An 18,652-nucleotide genomic window follows, 5' to 3' on the forward strand; every position below is an offset into this window, starting at 1 on the left:
TCTTTTAAGCGTCACAGTTTTTGCCTCTGATGACTCCTCTTCATCTCGTTCGGCCTACATCGAAACGCAGGAAAACATGCGACTTAAGGGTCACGTTGTCCGACGGTTCAAGTCTCCCAGCTTGATGGCCTGTAGCCATTCATGCGTGAAAAACGCATGGTGTACATCTACGAACTTCCACAAAACAACTTGTGAACTGAACAAACACGAGATCTCTACTATCAACGATGATACAAAGCTCTACGGTCGGGAAGGTTCTACCTTCTCGTTGTTTCTTAAGGTAACCATATTTTCAACTTTTTACATTTCAAAAAAGTTTTCTCTCCAATTCTTCATCCGTAATGGGAATTGATCATAAGGCATCCTGGTATTAGGTCATAAAAGTTTCTTTGTCTTACAAATACCTACATTAATATTTACTAAACAACTGTTAAAACAACTTAAGCCATCCCAATAAAAAGTTTCGTTTCTAAAGAAAATCTCTTGTTTCGTGTGTGTCTTAGTTTTCGTTCCTTTTAATGAATTCCAAAGTAGCGATGGCATCTAAACAACCTGAATATTTCAAACACCTTTTGAAGTAACAAGGACTCATTCAGGATACAATTTTAGTGATAGCGAAACTGCTGTAGACGCGTACGTATCTCTCTCTTTCTGCTCTTTGAACGAAATTTGAACAAGTTTGTTCTTTAAGTTGCTATTCATTGTTGTTGATGCTTTGTATGTTTGTTTCTATTTAGGAGTGTCTCGTGACCGGATGCCTCAATGGCGGAACGTGTTTGTTTGACGAGAAAAAAGAAACGTTTTCATGTTCGTGCAAACTGCCGTGGACTGGAAAGAAATGCGAAGTAAAACTGGGTAAGACATAGGCGAGAGTTGACTGGAGTGGGTGGGGCTGGAGGGAGGGGTAACGAGTTGGCCGGTATCTTTTTACGTGTATGTGACATCAAGAACTGACTTTAAACGGCCTAAAAACGGCATCAAATTGATGGGAGGATTTCTCTGGGATTCCTACATGTGGGCCCCAACGGGCTTGTGAGGGCAGCAACAACAGTAACTCGTCAACTGCGAACATTTTACATACTCAAACGCCACATCAATCAATATTAATTCTGATCAAAACACCTAAAGGAGGTTTACATAATAATTTCTGTAGTTGCAATAATGACAGATACATTAGTCTTTCGGTTTGGGGTGTAAAGGAAAATGGCTGTCGTTCAGTCAGTGAACGGAAAAAGTTTTAAGTCAACATTTCACAAGAAGTCCTAATTTTTATAGCAGTGTTTCATCTGAGGACGACCTTTGTCTAAAAGGCGCAAATTAAATAAATAAGACAGGTGTCATCGGAGTCCATTAAGAATTTTCAGTATAGTTTTACTTCCATGGAAGTTAAAGGGACACTTTCACCAGTTTCACTTTAAAAACTCAAGAGCCTAAAGACCGTATGGAAACTACGAATAGTGGTTTAATTTTGTTAAAAATAACCATGCAAGTGTACTGAAGCGATAAACAGGTGATATTATAGTGATGCCATCAGGAACTTTAGATCTTCTTGAAAAATCAGGGTGATTTTTTCAAGATTTGTCCTTGTGGACTGGAAAAAACATCTAAAAACTATGATGTTTAAGGCGCATTTCATGTACGAGGAGACCTATTCGCCAATTTTAGTACTTTTTACCGAAAAGCATTAGAATCCCGCTGACAGTGTCCCTTTATGTTGTGGGTAATAAAGCAGTGTGGTAAAATAGAACATTTATGTAACTGTTAAAATTTGCAAAACTTACGAGATGATATAACCATTCATACAAGCGAACCAAATCACATTTGATTTCGTGTTTTAGCGTTCTTTGTAATTTTGTGTGTCTCACCAACAAATGTACATGTTATCTGATATATTTTTTCAGAGTTTCACTTCACTACATTAGGCTCAGTTGGTAAACAAGGTCCAACATCCAATGCTGGATATAAAGGTACCTCCCTTGAAAATGTAAAAGTGTCAAATGGTCTGCAAGAGTGGATTGTTCCCTTAACTGGCTTATACAACATCGAATTGTGTGGTGCTTCAGGTGGAGATTCTTACATGCGCGGGCTGGAAGGTGGAAAGGGAGCCAAGATAAACGGTAAACTCTATCTTACAGAAGGAGACCCACTGAACGTGTTAGTAGGACAGCGGGGTAATGGGCATCCCTATAGCCCCGGAGCTGGTGGTGGAGGAACATTTGTGATTGATTACACTGTTTATATGCCTTCCATTCTCATTATTGCTGGTGGTGGTGGAGGAGCAGCAGAGGGGAATGGCGGAGACGAAGAACAAGGACAAGGTGACGAAGACGAAGGATTGAGGCTGGGCAGCCGGGCAGAGGGTGGGCGGCTACAGTGTGTGGTTGGAAATAATTTGCAACGGTATGGAGGGTATGGTGGTGGCTACAGGGATGATGGTATATGCTGCAATAACATCAGCTGCAATGGAACGGGTGGAAAATCATTTGAATACGGTGGAAGAGGCGGATCAAAACTGGATGATGAGGAATGCTGTGATGGTGGCTTTGGAGGAGGTGGTGCTTCTTCTAACTTTACAGCGGGAGGAGGGGGAGGGTGGTCTGGAGGAAGCGTCGCCGTGTTTAAAAACGCAGTTGGTGACTTCATTTCTAGATCAGGCGGTGGCGGTTCGTATTTTCACGGTATGTCGGGGATTGCCAAGTCAGGAGCATGCGCCAAAGGAGATGGTTATGTCACACTGCACTTCTTAGGTTAGGGAGCCCTTGAGCCCTTGATCGATTTGAAGGGTACGTTTCAAAATCGAAACATCAATATACGCATGTATTGTCGTAAAGAGGAAAAATAAAAAATGTAAACAAAGATTGAGCGGACAATCTGTAGTTGAACTTCTTCTGAACTTAATTATATTCATGTTAAATGCTGCTTTTAACGCATTCTTAATTTAGTGTTGGCAGGTATTTCCTGTATCTTCTACTCCACTGATATTTGACAACACCCTTTATTCACCTTCTTTGTAAACTCGGACATCTCACAATCGGATGAAATAAAGTGCAGTTTTGTGTGTACATTAAAAACGTTCATTATTGCTAAAAACGACATTACAAATTGAATTTACCAACTAATTAAGTTAAAAAGATTTGTCTCGTCTTTATAATTTCTACCCTCATGTTAATCAATAAGGACCATAGAAACTCATGCTTTATCTCCACGATGAATTTTAAATTGACAAAAAGCTGCAGTCGGCTGCAACCAATGGATTGACGTTTTTGGTTGTTGTTTAATTTAAGTTTTAGCTTGCATTGCTTTTACTGTCAGGACCAAAAGCGTCTAGGAGGAACTTCGGCGATAAACTGCAGTTTTGCTGTAAATGCCATGCACCTTTTAATGCCAAAGCTATTTATCAGCCATCTGAATCAAACTGACCAGCGATGTTTTCAAAATGGATGAACTTAGGTATACTACTGAGAAGTTTTGACAAAAAGCCATATTTTTACTGGCATTACGACATCCGATCCGGATTTCTCCATGAAACCATTTATAAACTATCTGGCTTATTGACCGGGGCTCGTTTTCAAGAAAACATTTATTCTTGGTTTTCACTTGACGTCATCAAAATTCTAAATCCAGAATCGCGAGCCCCCTGGCTTTTTATCAGTCCTTCACTAGCTATTAGACGTCCTTAATATTTATCTTATTGAAGGTTTTCAGCACGATAGCATCCACCGTCTTTGAGAAATAACATTTTGAATTTCGGAGTTTTGCGCCACAGGACATCAGAATGGCCGCCTGACGGCTGTCACGTATGCTTAAAAATGCCTCATCCTGTTATTTTTAACGATCTGAACAATTGAGGCTTTACAAAAAGTGTTTATATGAATGTTTACGTGTTCACGAAGGTGAACTGACCGCGCTTTATAGCAGAAGTGAATGCCAGATGTTTTCATTGATTTCCGGCGGCCATCTCGGTGCCCCTCCACATGGGATCCAACATGGCGTTTCCATACTGTGCTCTCTAAATTTGTATTAAACATTATGACGGATAACTCGAGTACGGAATACCGTACAGACCTGAGACTTGGATACATAGACTATCTTGTTATTTTCTACAACCTGTAAAATTCGTGATTTGTTTAACTCAAACAACTTATTTGCGTGACAGTGAAAACCAGCAATAGATTATATTGCATTTAATGCTAGAGTGATTTCAGTTAACCCGTGAAATAGTTATTACACTTTTAGATACTATTAGACACAAATTTCATTGTTTTCTTTTGTTTCCGTTCGACTATTACGCACAAACTGCTAGATATTGTTTCACGGGTTAAATGAAATCACTCTATTTAAGCCAGTGCCTTACTTTAATTGAGGTGTACTTTTAGAAGTTCGGGTAATTGTTGCTTTTGCATGAAATGTTTACTTAGAAATTATCCCCCAATACTAAAACGACGGGCATCTTTAATTTCTCAGCTGATTTCTCAAGTATAGTGCTTTATGGCAATATCATTTAGAACTTTTAATTTACGAACGTTGTCTTTGCCATTTCCATTTCGCCATTATAAAGAGTCATGTTTACGATAAAAACCCGAAACCAATTTCACTTTTTTTTTCAATTTAAAATTCAAGCAACGGTTTCGCTTTTTACTGCCGCCAATCTTCGTCGTGTACGTCTCAGAAAACGAAAAAGATGAGTTCAGAGGTGTTTAATGGTCGCCACCATAAAATATTGAATTAAATAATGATTGATGACAGCAAAAGCGAACCTCCTTTTTGTTTCAGATCGTGGTTAAAAAAGATCGAAAAAAAATTGTTTGCAGGAAGGTGTTGTTAGAAAAAAATTGTTTGCAGAGGTGCATAGATAAAAAAAAAGTTTGCAGAGAGAGATTTCCATCCCCCCTCTCCAGAAAAATAATGGTCCGTCCCTTACTATCGACTGGTTTCGGCAAAAGCTTACATTTTTGTGTCGTTATTTGAGCGTTTTTGTATATTGAACTGAATTTCAATATTTTTTACGAAACAGTACTTGCCTTGACATGCGGGTTAACCTTTAAGGTCTTTACATAAGGCAGCCGTGTGGTCTATTTAATTTTTTTTGTTAGTTTAAGCAGGAATTTGACAAGGGAAATTCCCAGCCAACCGATAATCACAAAAACATCGTCGTTCAGTCCGTTTTATGAACTTGCTATCCTGGCTTTTGTTCGTCTCTTATGAAAGTAGGCTTGCCGCGAGGTCTACTAACGGAAAAGTTTTTTAACTGTACCGCCATGACCGTGCCTCTATTGAAATTAAAATAAATAACGCGAGACGACAATGACAGACAGTCTGGTCTGTGTCTAAGCAGGAATTTGACAAGGGGAATTCCCAGCCAGCCGATAATCAGGAAAATCAATCAACTTGTTAACCAAACTCATTCAAGCTTGATTGCTGCTTAAACATGTATTGTTTACTTAAAAGTAGGTCCGAAGATTATGTTTTAATTTTCTTCCATTAGCCGCTAATTAAAAACTATTGTGGCTTGATATTGCGAACTACAAATGAAAGGAAAAACTGTTAACATAATATAACATTAACACTAAGTGGCTAATAACTGTTTTTGAGGTGCCCTTTATCAAATACACTTCCTTTTTTGTGCTTTTTACTTTCAGAAGTTCAGTTGATGCTTTACATAAAATGTTTACTTAGAAATAATTGAAATTGAATATTACACCGACGGGCATTTCCTCTTTTATTTCTTAAGTATGTTGCTTTTTGGCAATACCACTTAAAACGTAAGTCAAGTTATCCATTGTCACTTTCATTTTTCCATCACATGGATTCATGTTCATAACGAAAACACAAAACCAATTTCTTGTGCAAAATTGAAACTCCGCTCCGGCAAACACTTGTTTTTCTAATTTCAAAACCGCATTGCAATAGTGATCTTCTGGAAATGAAAGTTAGTGTGATTTGGTTACTTATTGCAATTCAAGAGATTCTTTTGAGCGTCACAGTTTTTGCCTCTGATGACTCCTCTTCATCTCGTTCGGCCTACATCGAAACGCAGGAAAACATGCGACTTAAGGGTCACGTTGTCCGACGGTTCAAGTCTCCCAGCTTGATGGCCTGTAGCCATTCATGCGTGAAAAACGCATGGTGTACATCTACGAACTTCCACAAAACAACTTGTGAACTGAACAAACACGAGATGACTACTATCAACGATGATACAAAGCTCTACGGTCGGGAAGGTTCTACCTTCTCGTTGTTTCTTAAGGTAACCATATTTTCAACTTTTTACATTTCAAAAAAGTTTTCTCTCCAATTCTTCATCCGTAATGGGAATTGATCATGAGGCATCCTGGTATTAGGTCATAAAAGTTTCTTTGTCTTACAAATACCTACATTAATATTTACTAAACAACTGTTAAAACAACTTAAGCCATCCCAATAAAAAGTTTCGTTTCTAAAGAAAATCTTTTAAAAAAGTAAAAACAAAATTCTCCGATTCATTGCCTGCCCTCTTGTTTCGTGTGTGTCTTAGTTTTCGTTCCTTTTAATGAATTCCAAAGTAGCGATGACATCTAAACAACCTGAATATTTCAAACACCTTTTGAAGTAACAAGGACTCATTCAGGATACAATTTTAGTGATAGCGAAACTGCTGTAGACGCGTACGTATCTCTCTCTTTCTGCTCTTTGAACGAAATTTGAACAAGTTTGTTCTTTAAGTTGCTATTCATTGTTGTTGATGCTTTGTATGTTTGTTTCTATTTAGGGGTGTCTCATGACCGGATGCCTCAATGGCGGAACGTGTTTGTTTGACGTGAAAAAGGAAACGTTTTTATGTACGTGCAAACTGCCGTGGACTGGAAAGAAATGCGAAGTAAAACTGGGTAAGATATAGGCAAGAGTTGACTGGAGTGGGTGGGGCTGGAGGGAGGGGTAACGAGTTGGCCGGTATCTTTTTACGTGTATGTGACATCAAGAACTGACTTTAAACGGCCTAAAAACGGCATCAAATTGATGGGAGGATTTCTCTGGGATTCCTACATGTGGGCCCCAACGGGCTTGTGAGGGCAGCAACAACAGTAACTCGTCAACTGCGAACATTTTACATACTCAAACGCCACATCAATCAATATTAATTCTGATCAAAACACCTAAAGGAGGTTTACATAATAATTTCTGTAGTTGCAATAATGACAGATACATTAGTCTCTCGGTTTGGGGTGTAAAGGAAAATGGCTGTCGTTCAGTCAGTGAACGGAAAAAGTTTTAAGTCAACATTTCACAAGAAGTCCTAATTTTTTTAGCAGTGTTTCATCTGAGGACGACCTTTGTCTAAAAGGCGCAAATTAAATAAATAAGACAGGTGTCATCGGAGTCCATTAAGAATTTTCAGTATAGTTTTACTTCCATGGAAGTTAAAGGGACACTGTCACCAGTTTCACTTTAAAAACTCAAGAGCCTAAAGACCGTATGGAAACTAGGAATAGTGGTTTAATTTTGTTAAAAATAACCATGCAAGTGTACTGAAGCGATAAACAGGTGATATTATAGTGATGCCATCAGGAACTTTAGATCTCCTTGAAAAAATCAGGGTGATTTTTTTAAGATTTGTCCTTGTGGACTGGAAAACACCTAAAAACTATTACAGCTCCCTTCTTCCTTCAACAACAATTTACTTAATATCTCCATCTTGATGTTTAAGGCGCATTTCATGTACGAGAAGACCTATTTGCCAATCAGTTCATACATTTTACCGAAAAGCATTAGAGTCCCCCTGACAGTGTCCCTTTATGTTGTGGGTAATAAAGCAGTGTGGTAAAATAGAACATTTATGTAACTGTTAAAGTTTGCAGAACTTACGAGATGATATAACCATTCATACAAGCGAGCCAATTCACATTTGATTTCTTGTTTTAACGTTTGTAGTTTTGCGTGTCTCACCAAAAAATGTTTTCTTCAGAGTTTCACTTCACTACCCTAGGCTCAGTTGGTAAACAAGGTCCAACAACAAATGCTGGATATAAAGGTACCTCCCTTGAAAATGTAAAAGTGTCAAATTGTCTGCAAGAGTGGAGTGCTCCCTTAACTGGCTTGTACAACATCGAATTGCGTGGTGCTTCAGGTGGAGATTCGCCCTTGCGCGGGTTACGAGGTGGAAAGGGAGCCAAGATAAACGGTAAAGTCTATCTTACGGAAGGACACCCACTGAACGTGTTAGTAGGACAGCGGGGTAATGAGCATCCTTACAGACCCGGAGCTGGTGGTGGAGGAACATTTGTGATTGATTACACTTTTTATATACCTTCCATTCTCATTATTGCTGGTGGTGGTGGAGGAGCAGCTGAGGGGAATGGCGGGGATGACGTACAAGGACAAGGTGACGAAGACGAAGGATTGAGGCTCGGCAGCTGCGCAGAGGGTGGGCGGCTACAGTGTGTGGATGGAGATAATTTGCAACGGTATGGAGGGTATGGTGGTGGCTACAGAGATGATGGCAAATGCTGCAATAACGTCAGCTGCAGTGGAACAGGTGGGAAATCATTTAAAGACGGTGGAAGAGGCGGATCAAAACTGGATGATGAGGAATGCTGTGATGGTGGCTTTGGAGGAGGTGGAGCTTCTTCTAACTTTACAGCGGGAGGAGGGGGAGGGTGGTCTGGAGGAAGCGTCACCGTGTTTAAAAACGCAGTTGGCGACTTCATTTCTAAATCAGGCGGTGGCGGTTCGTATGATTTTGGTATGCCGGGGTTTACCAAATTAACAGGAGCATGCGCCAAAGGAGATGGTTATGTCACACTGCGCTTCTTAGGTTAGGGAGCCCTTGAGCCCTTGATCGATTTGAAGGGTACGTTTCAAATTGAAACATCAATATACGCATGTATTGTCGTAAAGAGGAAAAATAAAAAGTGTAATCAAAGATTGAGCGGACAATCTGTAGTTAAACTTCTTCTGAACGTACTTAATTATATTCATGTTAAATGCTGCTTTTTACGCATTCTTAATTAAGTGTTGGCGGGTATTTCCTGTATCTTCTACTCCACTTGATATTTGACAACACTCTTTTATTTACCTTCTTTGTTAAATCGGACATCTCACAATCGGATGAAATAAAGTGCAGTTTTGTCGGTACATTAAAAACTTTCATTATTGCTAAAAACGTCATTACAAATTGAATTTGATAACAAATTAAGTTTAAAAGATCTGACTCGTCTTCTTACCTTCTAACCTCTTCAGGCTCTTCTTAATAAAAATGGACCATAGAAACTCCTGCTTTATCTCCACAATGAATGTCAAGTTGCCAAAAACCTGCAGCCGGCTGCAACCAATGAATTGACGTTTTTGTTTTTTTTTGTTTAATTTAAGCTTGCATTGCTTTTACTGTCAGGACCAAAAGCGTCTAGGAAAAACTTCGGCGATAAAGTGCAGTTTTGCTGTAAATGCCATGCACCTTTTAATGCCAAAGCTCTTAATCAGCCATCTGAATCAAACTGACCAGTGATGTTTTTAAAATGGATGAACTTAATTTTTACTGGCATTACGACATCGGATCCGGATTTTTCCATGAAACCATTAACAAACCATCTGGCTTATTGACCGGGACTCGCTTTCAAGAAAACATTTATAGATTATATTGCATTAAATGCTATTTAAGCCAGTGCCTTACTTTAATTGAGGTGTACTTTTAGAAGTTCGGGTTATTGATGCTTTTGCATGAAATGTTTACTTAGAAATTATCCCCCAATACTAAAACGACGGACATCTTTACATGTAATTTCTCAGCTGATTTCTCAAGTATGGTGCTTTATGGCAATATCATTTAGAACTTTTAATTTACGAACGTTGTCTCCGTCATTTTCATTTCGCCATTATAAAGATTCATGTTTATGACAAAAGCCCGAAACCAATTTCTTGTGCAATATTGAAACTCCGCTTCTAATTCCAAAACCACATCGAAACGTTGTTCTTTTGTGGAAATGAAGGCTACAGTGATTTGGTCCATTATTGTAATTCCTGAAATTCTTTTAAATGAAATGCCCCAGTTTTGGCCGTTGATAGAAGCTTTTCATCCCGATCGGCCTACATCGTAACGCAGGAAAATAAGCGACTTAGAGGCCACGTTAACGGGTTAACTCTCCCAGTTTGATATCATACAGCCATTCATGTCATTGAGAAACGCATGGTGTACTTCCACGAACTTTGAGCTGTTTCCCGAGAGTGGCGTAAATGGAAATTGTGAACTGTTCAAACACGACATCTCCACTATCAACGACGACAACTTTCACGATCACCATGATGTCACCTTCTCGTTTTATCTGAAGGTAATTATACATCATCAACTATTTTTTCACAATATAACAAAATTTATCTCTCAAAAATTCATCCAGCCGGGATACAATTTAAATACTGATAAAAAGTATCTAGGTTTCCTTTCTTTGGTTTGTTTTTGTTTTTGCCCGACCGACCGACCCATTTTCACGAAAGAGAGGGTGATGGGCAACCAAAAATTTTATTAAGATGGCCTTAAAGTATGTAGAATTTTATGTAAACGCCTAGAATATAAACGTTTACGATTTCCCGTTCAAGTTATATGCCATCCCCCGCAATAATTTAACTGTACTTCTGCTGTAGCATGCACCTCTCTAGTCGATTTTTACTTCCTCGTGGTTGCTGCTGCTTTGTATTTGTTTGTTTAATTGTTTCTATTTAGGAGTGTCTCAGGACCGGATGCCTCAATGGCGGATCCTGTTTGTTTAACGAGAAAAAGGAAATGTTTTCATGTTCGTGCAAACTGCCGTGGACTGGCGAAAACTGTGGGGTTAAAATGGGTAAGAAGTGAGAAAGATTTGACTTCACGTAGAACAGGGCCTTGCAGGGGGAGGGGAAGGCGAGTTAGCTAGTGTTTCTCCTCTTTTTTGCACTTGCCTTATCCGTGCAAATTTCTTTACAAGCACATGACATCAAGAGTTGGCATTCGATTGGTCACGTGCTCCGTAGACAACCTAGTAACATCTACAAAGTTTTTCTCAGATGGGCTCCGGAGGGTAAAAGGAAAAGGGGCCACCCTAAATCCATCTGGAGAAGGACTGCACAGGCAGAGCTCCTGGCTCTTAAACTTACCTGGGAACACTGGGGCGTCCAGGAATGAAGTGACCTTGTTGATGCCCTATACGCTACTTGGCCTTTAAAGGTTTGATGACGATAACATGACATGACATAACATGACATGACATGACATGACATGACATGATATGATATGATATGATATGATATGATATGATATGATATGATATGATATGATATGATATGATATGATATGATATGATATGATATATATGATATGATATGATATGATATATGATATATGATATGATACGATATGATATGATTTGACATGACATCAAGAAGTGGTTTATAAAATGGCTTGACAACGGCTTCAAAAAGGCTTATCTTTAGAACCCCGTCAATTATCAATTCACCCCTACGACTTAAGCTTGTGAAGGGAGTAATGGCAGTCACTCGTCCACTGAGAAAATTTTATATTCGATCCTCATCTATCGCTGCATCAATCACTATATAGTTACATCCTGAAGGGAATCAATCCGATGTTTATTTGATCAATATGCAAGAAGAAAGCTTACATCCCATTGGGTGTTTTTGAAGATTGGTTGAACGATGCATTTGACAATGGAATACCCCCGGGAAGACTTTTGCAGGACTTGCGAGATGACACAATCATTTCTGCAGAAGCGCCAATTGAAACGTGATAATTTCTTTAAGTGTCTCTCCAACAAATTTGACCTGCCATTTTTATTTTTGTAGAGCTTGAGTTTAACTTCACTACACTAGGCTCAATTGGTAAACGAGGCCCAACATCCAATGTTGGATATAAAAGTACCTCCCTCGAGAATGTAAAAGTGTCAAATGGTCTGCAAGAGTGGAGTGCTCCCTTAACTGGCTAGTACAACGTCGACATGTGTGGTGCTTCAGGTGGAGATTCACGCTTGCGTAGGTTGGATGGTGGAAAGGGAGCCAAGGTTAACGGTAAAGTCTATCTTAATGAAGGGACCAAAATGATCGTGTTGGTGGGACAGCGCGGTACTGGGCATCCTTTCAGCCCCGGAGCTGGGGGTGGAAGAACATTTGTGGTGTATTCCACTTACATTTTTCCCCTCGGCATAGCTGGAGGTGGTGGAGGAGCAAATGGTGGGATTGGCGGAGATGGCGGACCAGGAAAAGCTGGCGAAGCTGAAGGATTGATGCTTGGCATCGTGGGAAAAAGTGGGCGGCTTGGGTGTGAGGATGGGTATAATGTGCATCGGTATGGAGGGTATGGAAGAGGCTTCAGTGGTGATGGCATATGCTGCACCACATCAGCTTTAATGGAACGGGAGGTAAATCATTTCTAGATGGTGGAAGAGGAGGATCAAAACTGGATGATGAGGTGTGCTGTGATAGTGGCTTTGGTGGAGGTGGAGCCTCTTCTAGCTTTACAGCAGGCGGAGGGGGAGGGTACTCTGGAGGAAGTGGTTGTGTCTTTGACTCTGATGGCGACGATTCTGAATCAGGCGGTGGCGGTTCGTTTGTTCCCGATAACACGTGGAATGCCGAGACAGGAGCATGTAGCAAAGGAGATGGTTATGTCACTTTTCGTTTCTTAGGTTAGGTTGCTCTTGAAGCCTTGACGAACTTAAAGGGCACGTTTCAGAATCGAAACATCACTTCATAAATGCATTGTGAGAAATAGGAATAATAGAGGGAGTGATCAAAATTTGAGAGCTTACTTATTTACTTACTGACGGCATGGCTGACTGACTAACTGACTGACAGATTGACAGACTGACAGACTGACAAACTGACAGACTGACGGACCGACCGACCGACCGACCGACCGACCGACCGATCGACCGACCGTCTGACTGTGGTGGCAGGCATTTCCTGTATCTCCCACTTGACCGCCAATTGACAACACCCTTAGAATTTCTATCTTGTAGTTCATTCACTCTTTTAAGTGTCTCACAACCGAATGAAATTAAGTGCAGAAAAGCACTCCAGGATTATGAAAAGAAAGAAAATTTTAATTTATCTACAGTGACGAAATACCAACAATATTCCATCATGATTTGCACAAACAACTTTGTTGACCTTTTCAGGTCTAGGAAAACCACGTTATCATCATACAAGTCAACAGCAGACCTAACAGGTATCCGCGGTCAAGTATTTTGGGTGCCATATTTGGTAATGCTCCTAGAAAATAAGAGAAGCTGACTTTAAGACTTGCTCAATAGACCAGTCTCGACAAATTGAAATTTAAACATAACGCTGAGGCTTAGGAGCAGATGCTGCCCGCTTTAGGAGCGGTTCATCCCTAAATCTCGATTTGATTCGTTTTATTTTAATCCATTATGCCTCGGCCGGGCGTCATGTGAGCGTTTTAATATATCGAAATTGAGATCGAGAAAAATAAGCAAATTAGACTGAATGGCTCATACTAACCAGTTATGTTGAGAGAATAATCCAGCTGTAATCCCTAAGGATGAAAACAGAAAATCAACAGTCGCATCCGGGCGCAGGCAATCAAGTAAATAAATCAGGCGCTATATAGTGGATAGTGTGGCTTGTTTTGTCAGCCGTCTAGGGCCTTAGGCAGGATTTTGCATGCATGGGTGCGTGCGCCGGAGGCGTGAGCGTCTAGGGGGGATCTGGGGGTATTTCCCCCCAGAACATTTTGAAAGCCCACGTTGTTGAAGTCCACATTTCCTACATTCTGAGAGTCATTTTAACCGTCACTCCGATAAAGTCCGCCTTTGGCCTGTTGGGGGTGTGGTTGCACCCATCGTACACTTCATCTTTTTTCTTAGACCAAGCCAAGATATGCAGAAACCGGCACAACAACTATAACAAAGTTTAAGAATAGTCAATAGTTACCACGGAAGAATTGCATTTACTGACTGCTAAAAACCAGCACTTCTGCGTTGATAGATCTTCAGTCTCCACTTGATACATCTGTAAACCTGAGGATAACATATTAAGAACAGTTTACACTTGAGTATCGAAAGTAATTTGTTTTGCTTTACTTCGTTAATTTAGAGATCGGTTGAAAAAAACCGCGCGACTTTTTCAACTAATCAGAAATAAAACCAAAACCAATCGTGACTGGTTCGCGCACGTTTTCTTGTGCTTCGAGTCATGATTGGATCACTGGATTGTCTGTGTCTTTTATGATTGACTAGAGTGATAACTTTAGTTTTGGTTTTACGACACTCAATCGACAATCGCTTTAATCATCGGTAAGATAGGCGGCTTAGGCTGTTAGTTTTAGAGGAGTCTACCTTTTCAGGCTGTTCAGTTGTGATGGTGGTGATCTGACAGTCGTGATGTAATTTTAAATTATGATTTGAAAAACAAACCATTTACCGTAGGTGCCTATCACAAGACCATTAATTGCAGCAACCCATTTATGAAGGTCTCCTACCAAACCACACATAGTTCATACCGAAAACAAAAACTTTCTTTATTTCCCTACATGGCTAATTTCATGTTCCCATAAAGGGAAAGTTCTTTCGAAAATGGCACTTTTTTCCTCTTCGCGCCAACGAAAAGTTAATGTTAAAATTGTTTGAATACTCCTTGTTTATTTTGTATCGGCTTGTTTTCGAAGTCCTTGTTTGTCCAGCATTATTTTGCACAAACTGAGCTCCAAGAGAGTAAAAGTTGAGCTCTTTGGCGTCACACATACATCGCCAGGTTGCTAAGTCCTCCAAGATTTTAACTTCTGCATTGCAGTTTCCCGCAGAGAATTATTGACTTGTAACTGCAAAACGTCACGTTACCTTGACATGATATATCTACTGAGCCATTTTCAGACGCAACACCTCGGCAACCAGCGCGGGAGTTGTTTGTCGTCAGTTTTAAGACTTGGCTTCCATCATGATCCAGAACACTCGCCTTCTCATTACAGTCCTACAACACAGTGAATAAACCTTTAACCATTACATCATACACTCGAGGCTTTCCTACTTTACATTTGTTAAGCCCGGGTCAAACGAGGATGAGAGTTGATGAGAGTTGACTCTCATGAGAGTTTTTATCAACTCTCATCAACTCGGGCCAAACGAGGACGAGAGTCCGTCAAACTTTCATGAAAAGTTTGAGCACGTTCAAAGTTGATGAGAGTACATAAGAGTTCCATGCCAAACGAGAGCGAGAGTTTGAACTCTCATTAACTCTCATCCTCATGTTCCCTTCGAGTTTTCTAGCATGATTATTAGGAAAGAAGAGTCTGGGAAAAAGATACCTTGATGCACTTTTTAACTTGATACAAGCTCTCCTTTTAACTTGTGATTTATCTCATGTAGATAGAGCGGTTTTCATTTGAGTGTCGAAAGTAATTCGCGTTTGCTTTGGTTTTATTTGCATTACTACGCTTAGTGATTGGTCTAAAAATCTCGCGCCACTTTCTCAGCCAATCAAAACTGAAACCAAAACCAATCGTCTCTCTCGCGCATGTTTTCCCGCGTTTTGTGCTAGCTACATGTATTCGCTTTGTGTTTTGATTGGCTCACTGGATTGTCTTTGTTTTTGGTTTTAAGACACTCAATTGAAAACTGCTCTATTTTGCGCCAGGGTGAAACAGCAAACAGAAAATGCCAACTGCTTTGTAGGTTTAAGGACTTTTATACTGTTACGTCTTCTTGTTTCCTGTGATTTTGTACCCTTGCACTAAGATAGTTTGCTAAAAGAGGTCTTAAAATATTCTGAATTTTAAACCTTAAAAACACAGTAATGGAAATGCTTGAGAGCCGAAGCAGGGGAACGGTGGATGGTAAAACTGACAAAATAAGGCAGAATGCATTGAGCTTAATATATTTTATCAGAAACTCGTAAGGGGATGAAAACCCTTATGGGTTTCTGGCTTAATATATAAATCACCTTTGTTAGTAATCGTATCAAGCTAAGGTTTCGTCAGTTATGAATACTTTATAATAAAACAAGATAGACAAGAGTTTGCGTGACTTAGCCCCTTAATATTATTGCAGGGCTAATAATTGGAAATTAGTATATTAGCGAATCGAGTACACGTGTGTTATCTAGAACCAGTTGAATCAGACGTGAAACTTTTGTTAATCTCTTACGGCAACTGCAATAGAAAATATCTTGTTTTGGTGAAAGGTTATCTGCCATAACCAGTATTTCATACGGTAAAATGTGAAAAGAAATTTTATCTAAGGGAATGTTATTTTAGTGTGAAACAAACCAGTTCTGGATGTGGCCATATCTTCCACCATTGATCTTCAAAATAACTGAACAGACTGTAACAACAAAGTTCCTAAAAAACAAAAAGAAAGCTGATATAAATTAAAACTCCATAAAACCTCCGGTCGTTTAAACCTTCAAAACACGTTGATAACTGCACATGAACATCCAATCACCCAGTATTTATCAATCTTGCTTCAAAGTCTACCTTTAACTGAAAGATCTGAAACTGAATTCAACTTTATACTAAAATGTTGTTTCTTCAACTGGTTCTTATTTTTCGGTAGTGGCATAGTAAAAACGACTAACTACAACGTAAACATTGCTATTGTTTTGTTAGAATGCGTTCCAATTAGAATCTTCATAAATTATGTGTGTATTAGAGACAAGAAAATCTGGCAACTCCAGAGCATATTTCTTACACTGAGGAAACTTTCTCGGTCCAAATAATGAAATTAAGTACAATTATCGGTACAATAGTTCCATTTTTTCTTAAAAGAGGTCTTTTCTGGAAGTTGAGACTGGCAAAAATTCGATAGTACATGTTTATTTTACATGTAGAATGAGTTTAAAGTTTTTAAGAGTTAAGTCATGGAATGCAAGTGTATATAATTCAGTTGTACCGGTAAACGATTGTACTAACGATTTTGAAAGCTGCTGACTGTTGTAAGTTCAATTGCCGACTTACATACAGCGTGAACGACTGAAATAAGAAAAGGCTGGTTTATTAAGTGTCAACAGAAAACAACTAGTTCAAATGCTTGTAGAAACAGTCGCGAATGAACAAAGTATCTCTAAATTTAAGCTATCGTATTTGTACCTGAGGATATGAGAAATTGTACTGAACAACCGGTCCGCTGGAGTTTCCACAGAAGCTTGCAAGGAATGCAAAGTTCTTCAAAAAAGAACGAATATCATGTTGCTTAGTTTGTTTATAAATATGCCACACGTTTAAATAGAAAAACAGAAAACAGAGCTATGACACAAAGAACAGAATTTTAAAATGTAAATAATGGAAAGCGGCAAGGACTTACATAGCCAGACAGTTTTAGATGTCCCTCACGCTCAAAACCGGATGCTGTTGTTATTTGTGCAATTAAAAACAAGAGGCTAGCAACGTTGCAAGAGAAATCCATTCTGTTACCTGCTCAAGACATCGCGGTCAGAAACAAACTACAGTCGTATTTTCAATGATACACTTGAGTGCCGCAGAATTTAATTTGCAGAGGGTACTAAATAAGAAAGTCAAAATATGCAAATTACCGGCACTTGTGCCTCGCTCATTCGTGTAATTGGAAGCGCCTCGCATGTTGTCGGAAATTTTTTACCGGAGTAGTGGATTTGACGAGCTAGTGAAAAATAGAATAGATCGCAAGTTCACGTGAAAAGACGTTCTTTCGTTTAATCCATCCACTCGGCTTTAATAATCAATTAATCCCTGATGATCGCTATACATTTATATGCGAGATCAGTTGGTGTAATCGTAGCACCGGGTCAACTTTGAGCCCGACTCAAGCTCGAGTCACGAGTTAATTAAGTTCGAGTTTTATACATTGTTGTAGTTTCTTCTTTTTAAAAAAGCTTTTATAATAATCTTTTAGGACAACATTCAAAATCAGCAATCGAATTGTTGTTAAGATTATTCCGATGTAAGAAGTCAAACAAAAGAAAGAATTATGACAAGAGATACACGTAGAAGTGGTTGTTGACCAACAGGTAGCCGGGGGAGCAGTATTCCCTACCGTATGCTATACGTGCCCGTAAAGTACTTTTTTCACAACAGATTCAGAGAAAAATATCACCACAAAATTCCAAGAGCTCGGAGTTAACTTCTGTAGTTGTAATTCCGACACATTTTCACAATTTTCAGGGGAAAATACACTAGAACTCAAGAAATTCAACAAAATTGGAATTACATATTCTGGCAACTGGAGACGAATACAGTCCGTAGACAGAATCCCGCTGGTCAAATAGAGTGAAATTATGAAATGATGTCATTGCGAACTGTTCTAACTCACTTTGCTCACGTAAACCTCTGACTTTAATCACTGGCTTGACTCACGGGCTTTCCAACGGTTTCACTGTTGCGCCTTTAAAACCCAAAACCAGTTATGCGGTCAAGCTTCCAGGCCCTGTTCTAACCCCTGTGAGCTTCTGTTAAGGTCACACTTTATAACCGCGCGATAATAAGCTTCCTAGAAGCTTCTTGTTAATTATACCTTATTATAGGAAATTAACGCTTGTGTTAATTAAGGTATTTGAAATTAACGCGACTTAAATTAACGCGAATTGAAGGAAAAATTACTTCCCTAGAAAGGAAATTAACGCGAAAGAGGGGGTAACATTTTAAAATGAAGGAAATTAACGCGACGAACACAAAGAAAAAAACTTGTTGAGACAACAGGAACAATTTTAT

At 39.3% G+C, this 18,652-nt stretch overlaps 3 protein-coding genes, 1 long non-coding RNA gene and 1 pseudogene across 4 annotated transcripts; 4 read left to right on the forward strand and 1 right to left on the reverse strand.

Moving 5' to 3' along the window:
* Positions 1-217: 217 nt before the first annotated feature.
* LOC144651376 (uncharacterized) lies at positions 218-2,023 on the forward strand. Its single transcript, XR_013570310.1, has 3 exons — positions 218-280; positions 738-855; positions 1,902-2,023. It is a non-coding gene; the product is annotated as an uncharacterized LOC144651376 (long non-coding RNA).
* A 54-nt stretch (positions 2,024-2,077) lies between these two features.
* Positions 2,078-3,012, forward strand: LOC144651595 (uncharacterized). The gene has a single exon (XM_078511540.1). It carries the CDS (start codon positions 2,078-2,080, stop codon positions 2,750-2,752), a length of 675 nt encoding a protein of 224 aa, XP_078367666.1. The 3' UTR covers positions 2,753-3,012.
* Positions 3,013-5,923: 2,911 nt separating this feature from the next.
* LOC144651596 (uncharacterized) lies at positions 5,924-8,873 on the forward strand. The gene is made up of 3 exons (XM_078511541.1): positions 5,924-6,247; positions 6,749-6,866; positions 7,943-8,873. Exons 1-3 carry the CDS (start codon positions 5,924-5,926, stop codon positions 8,794-8,796), a joined length of 1,296 nt encoding a protein of 431 aa, XP_078367667.1. The 3' UTR covers positions 8,797-8,873.
* Positions 8,874-11,954: 3,081 nt separating this feature from the next.
* On the forward strand, positions 11,955-12,646 carry LOC144651597 (uncharacterized; annotated as a pseudogene).
* A 391-nt stretch (positions 12,647-13,037) lies between these two features.
* Positions 13,038-18,455, reverse strand: LOC144651544 (transmembrane protein 145-like). Its single transcript, XM_078511507.1, has 7 exons — positions 17,271-18,455; positions 17,057-17,131; positions 16,238-16,309; positions 14,814-14,943; positions 13,909-13,994; positions 13,477-13,510; positions 13,038-13,227 (listed from the first exon to the last, which is right to left on the reverse strand). Exons 1-7 carry the CDS (start codon positions 17,370-17,372, stop codon positions 13,136-13,138), a joined length of 591 nt encoding a protein of 196 aa, XP_078367633.1. The 5' UTR covers positions 17,373-18,455; the 3' UTR covers positions 13,038-13,135.
* Between the last annotated feature and the right edge of the window lie 197 nt (positions 18,456-18,652).

Source organism: Oculina patagonica, chromosome 4 (genome assembly GCF_052425735.1).
Source record: "Oculina patagonica isolate OP01 chromosome 4, crgOcupat, whole genome shotgun sequence".
Lineage (NCBI taxonomy): Eukaryota > Metazoa > Cnidaria > Anthozoa > Scleractinia > Oculinidae > Oculina > Oculina patagonica.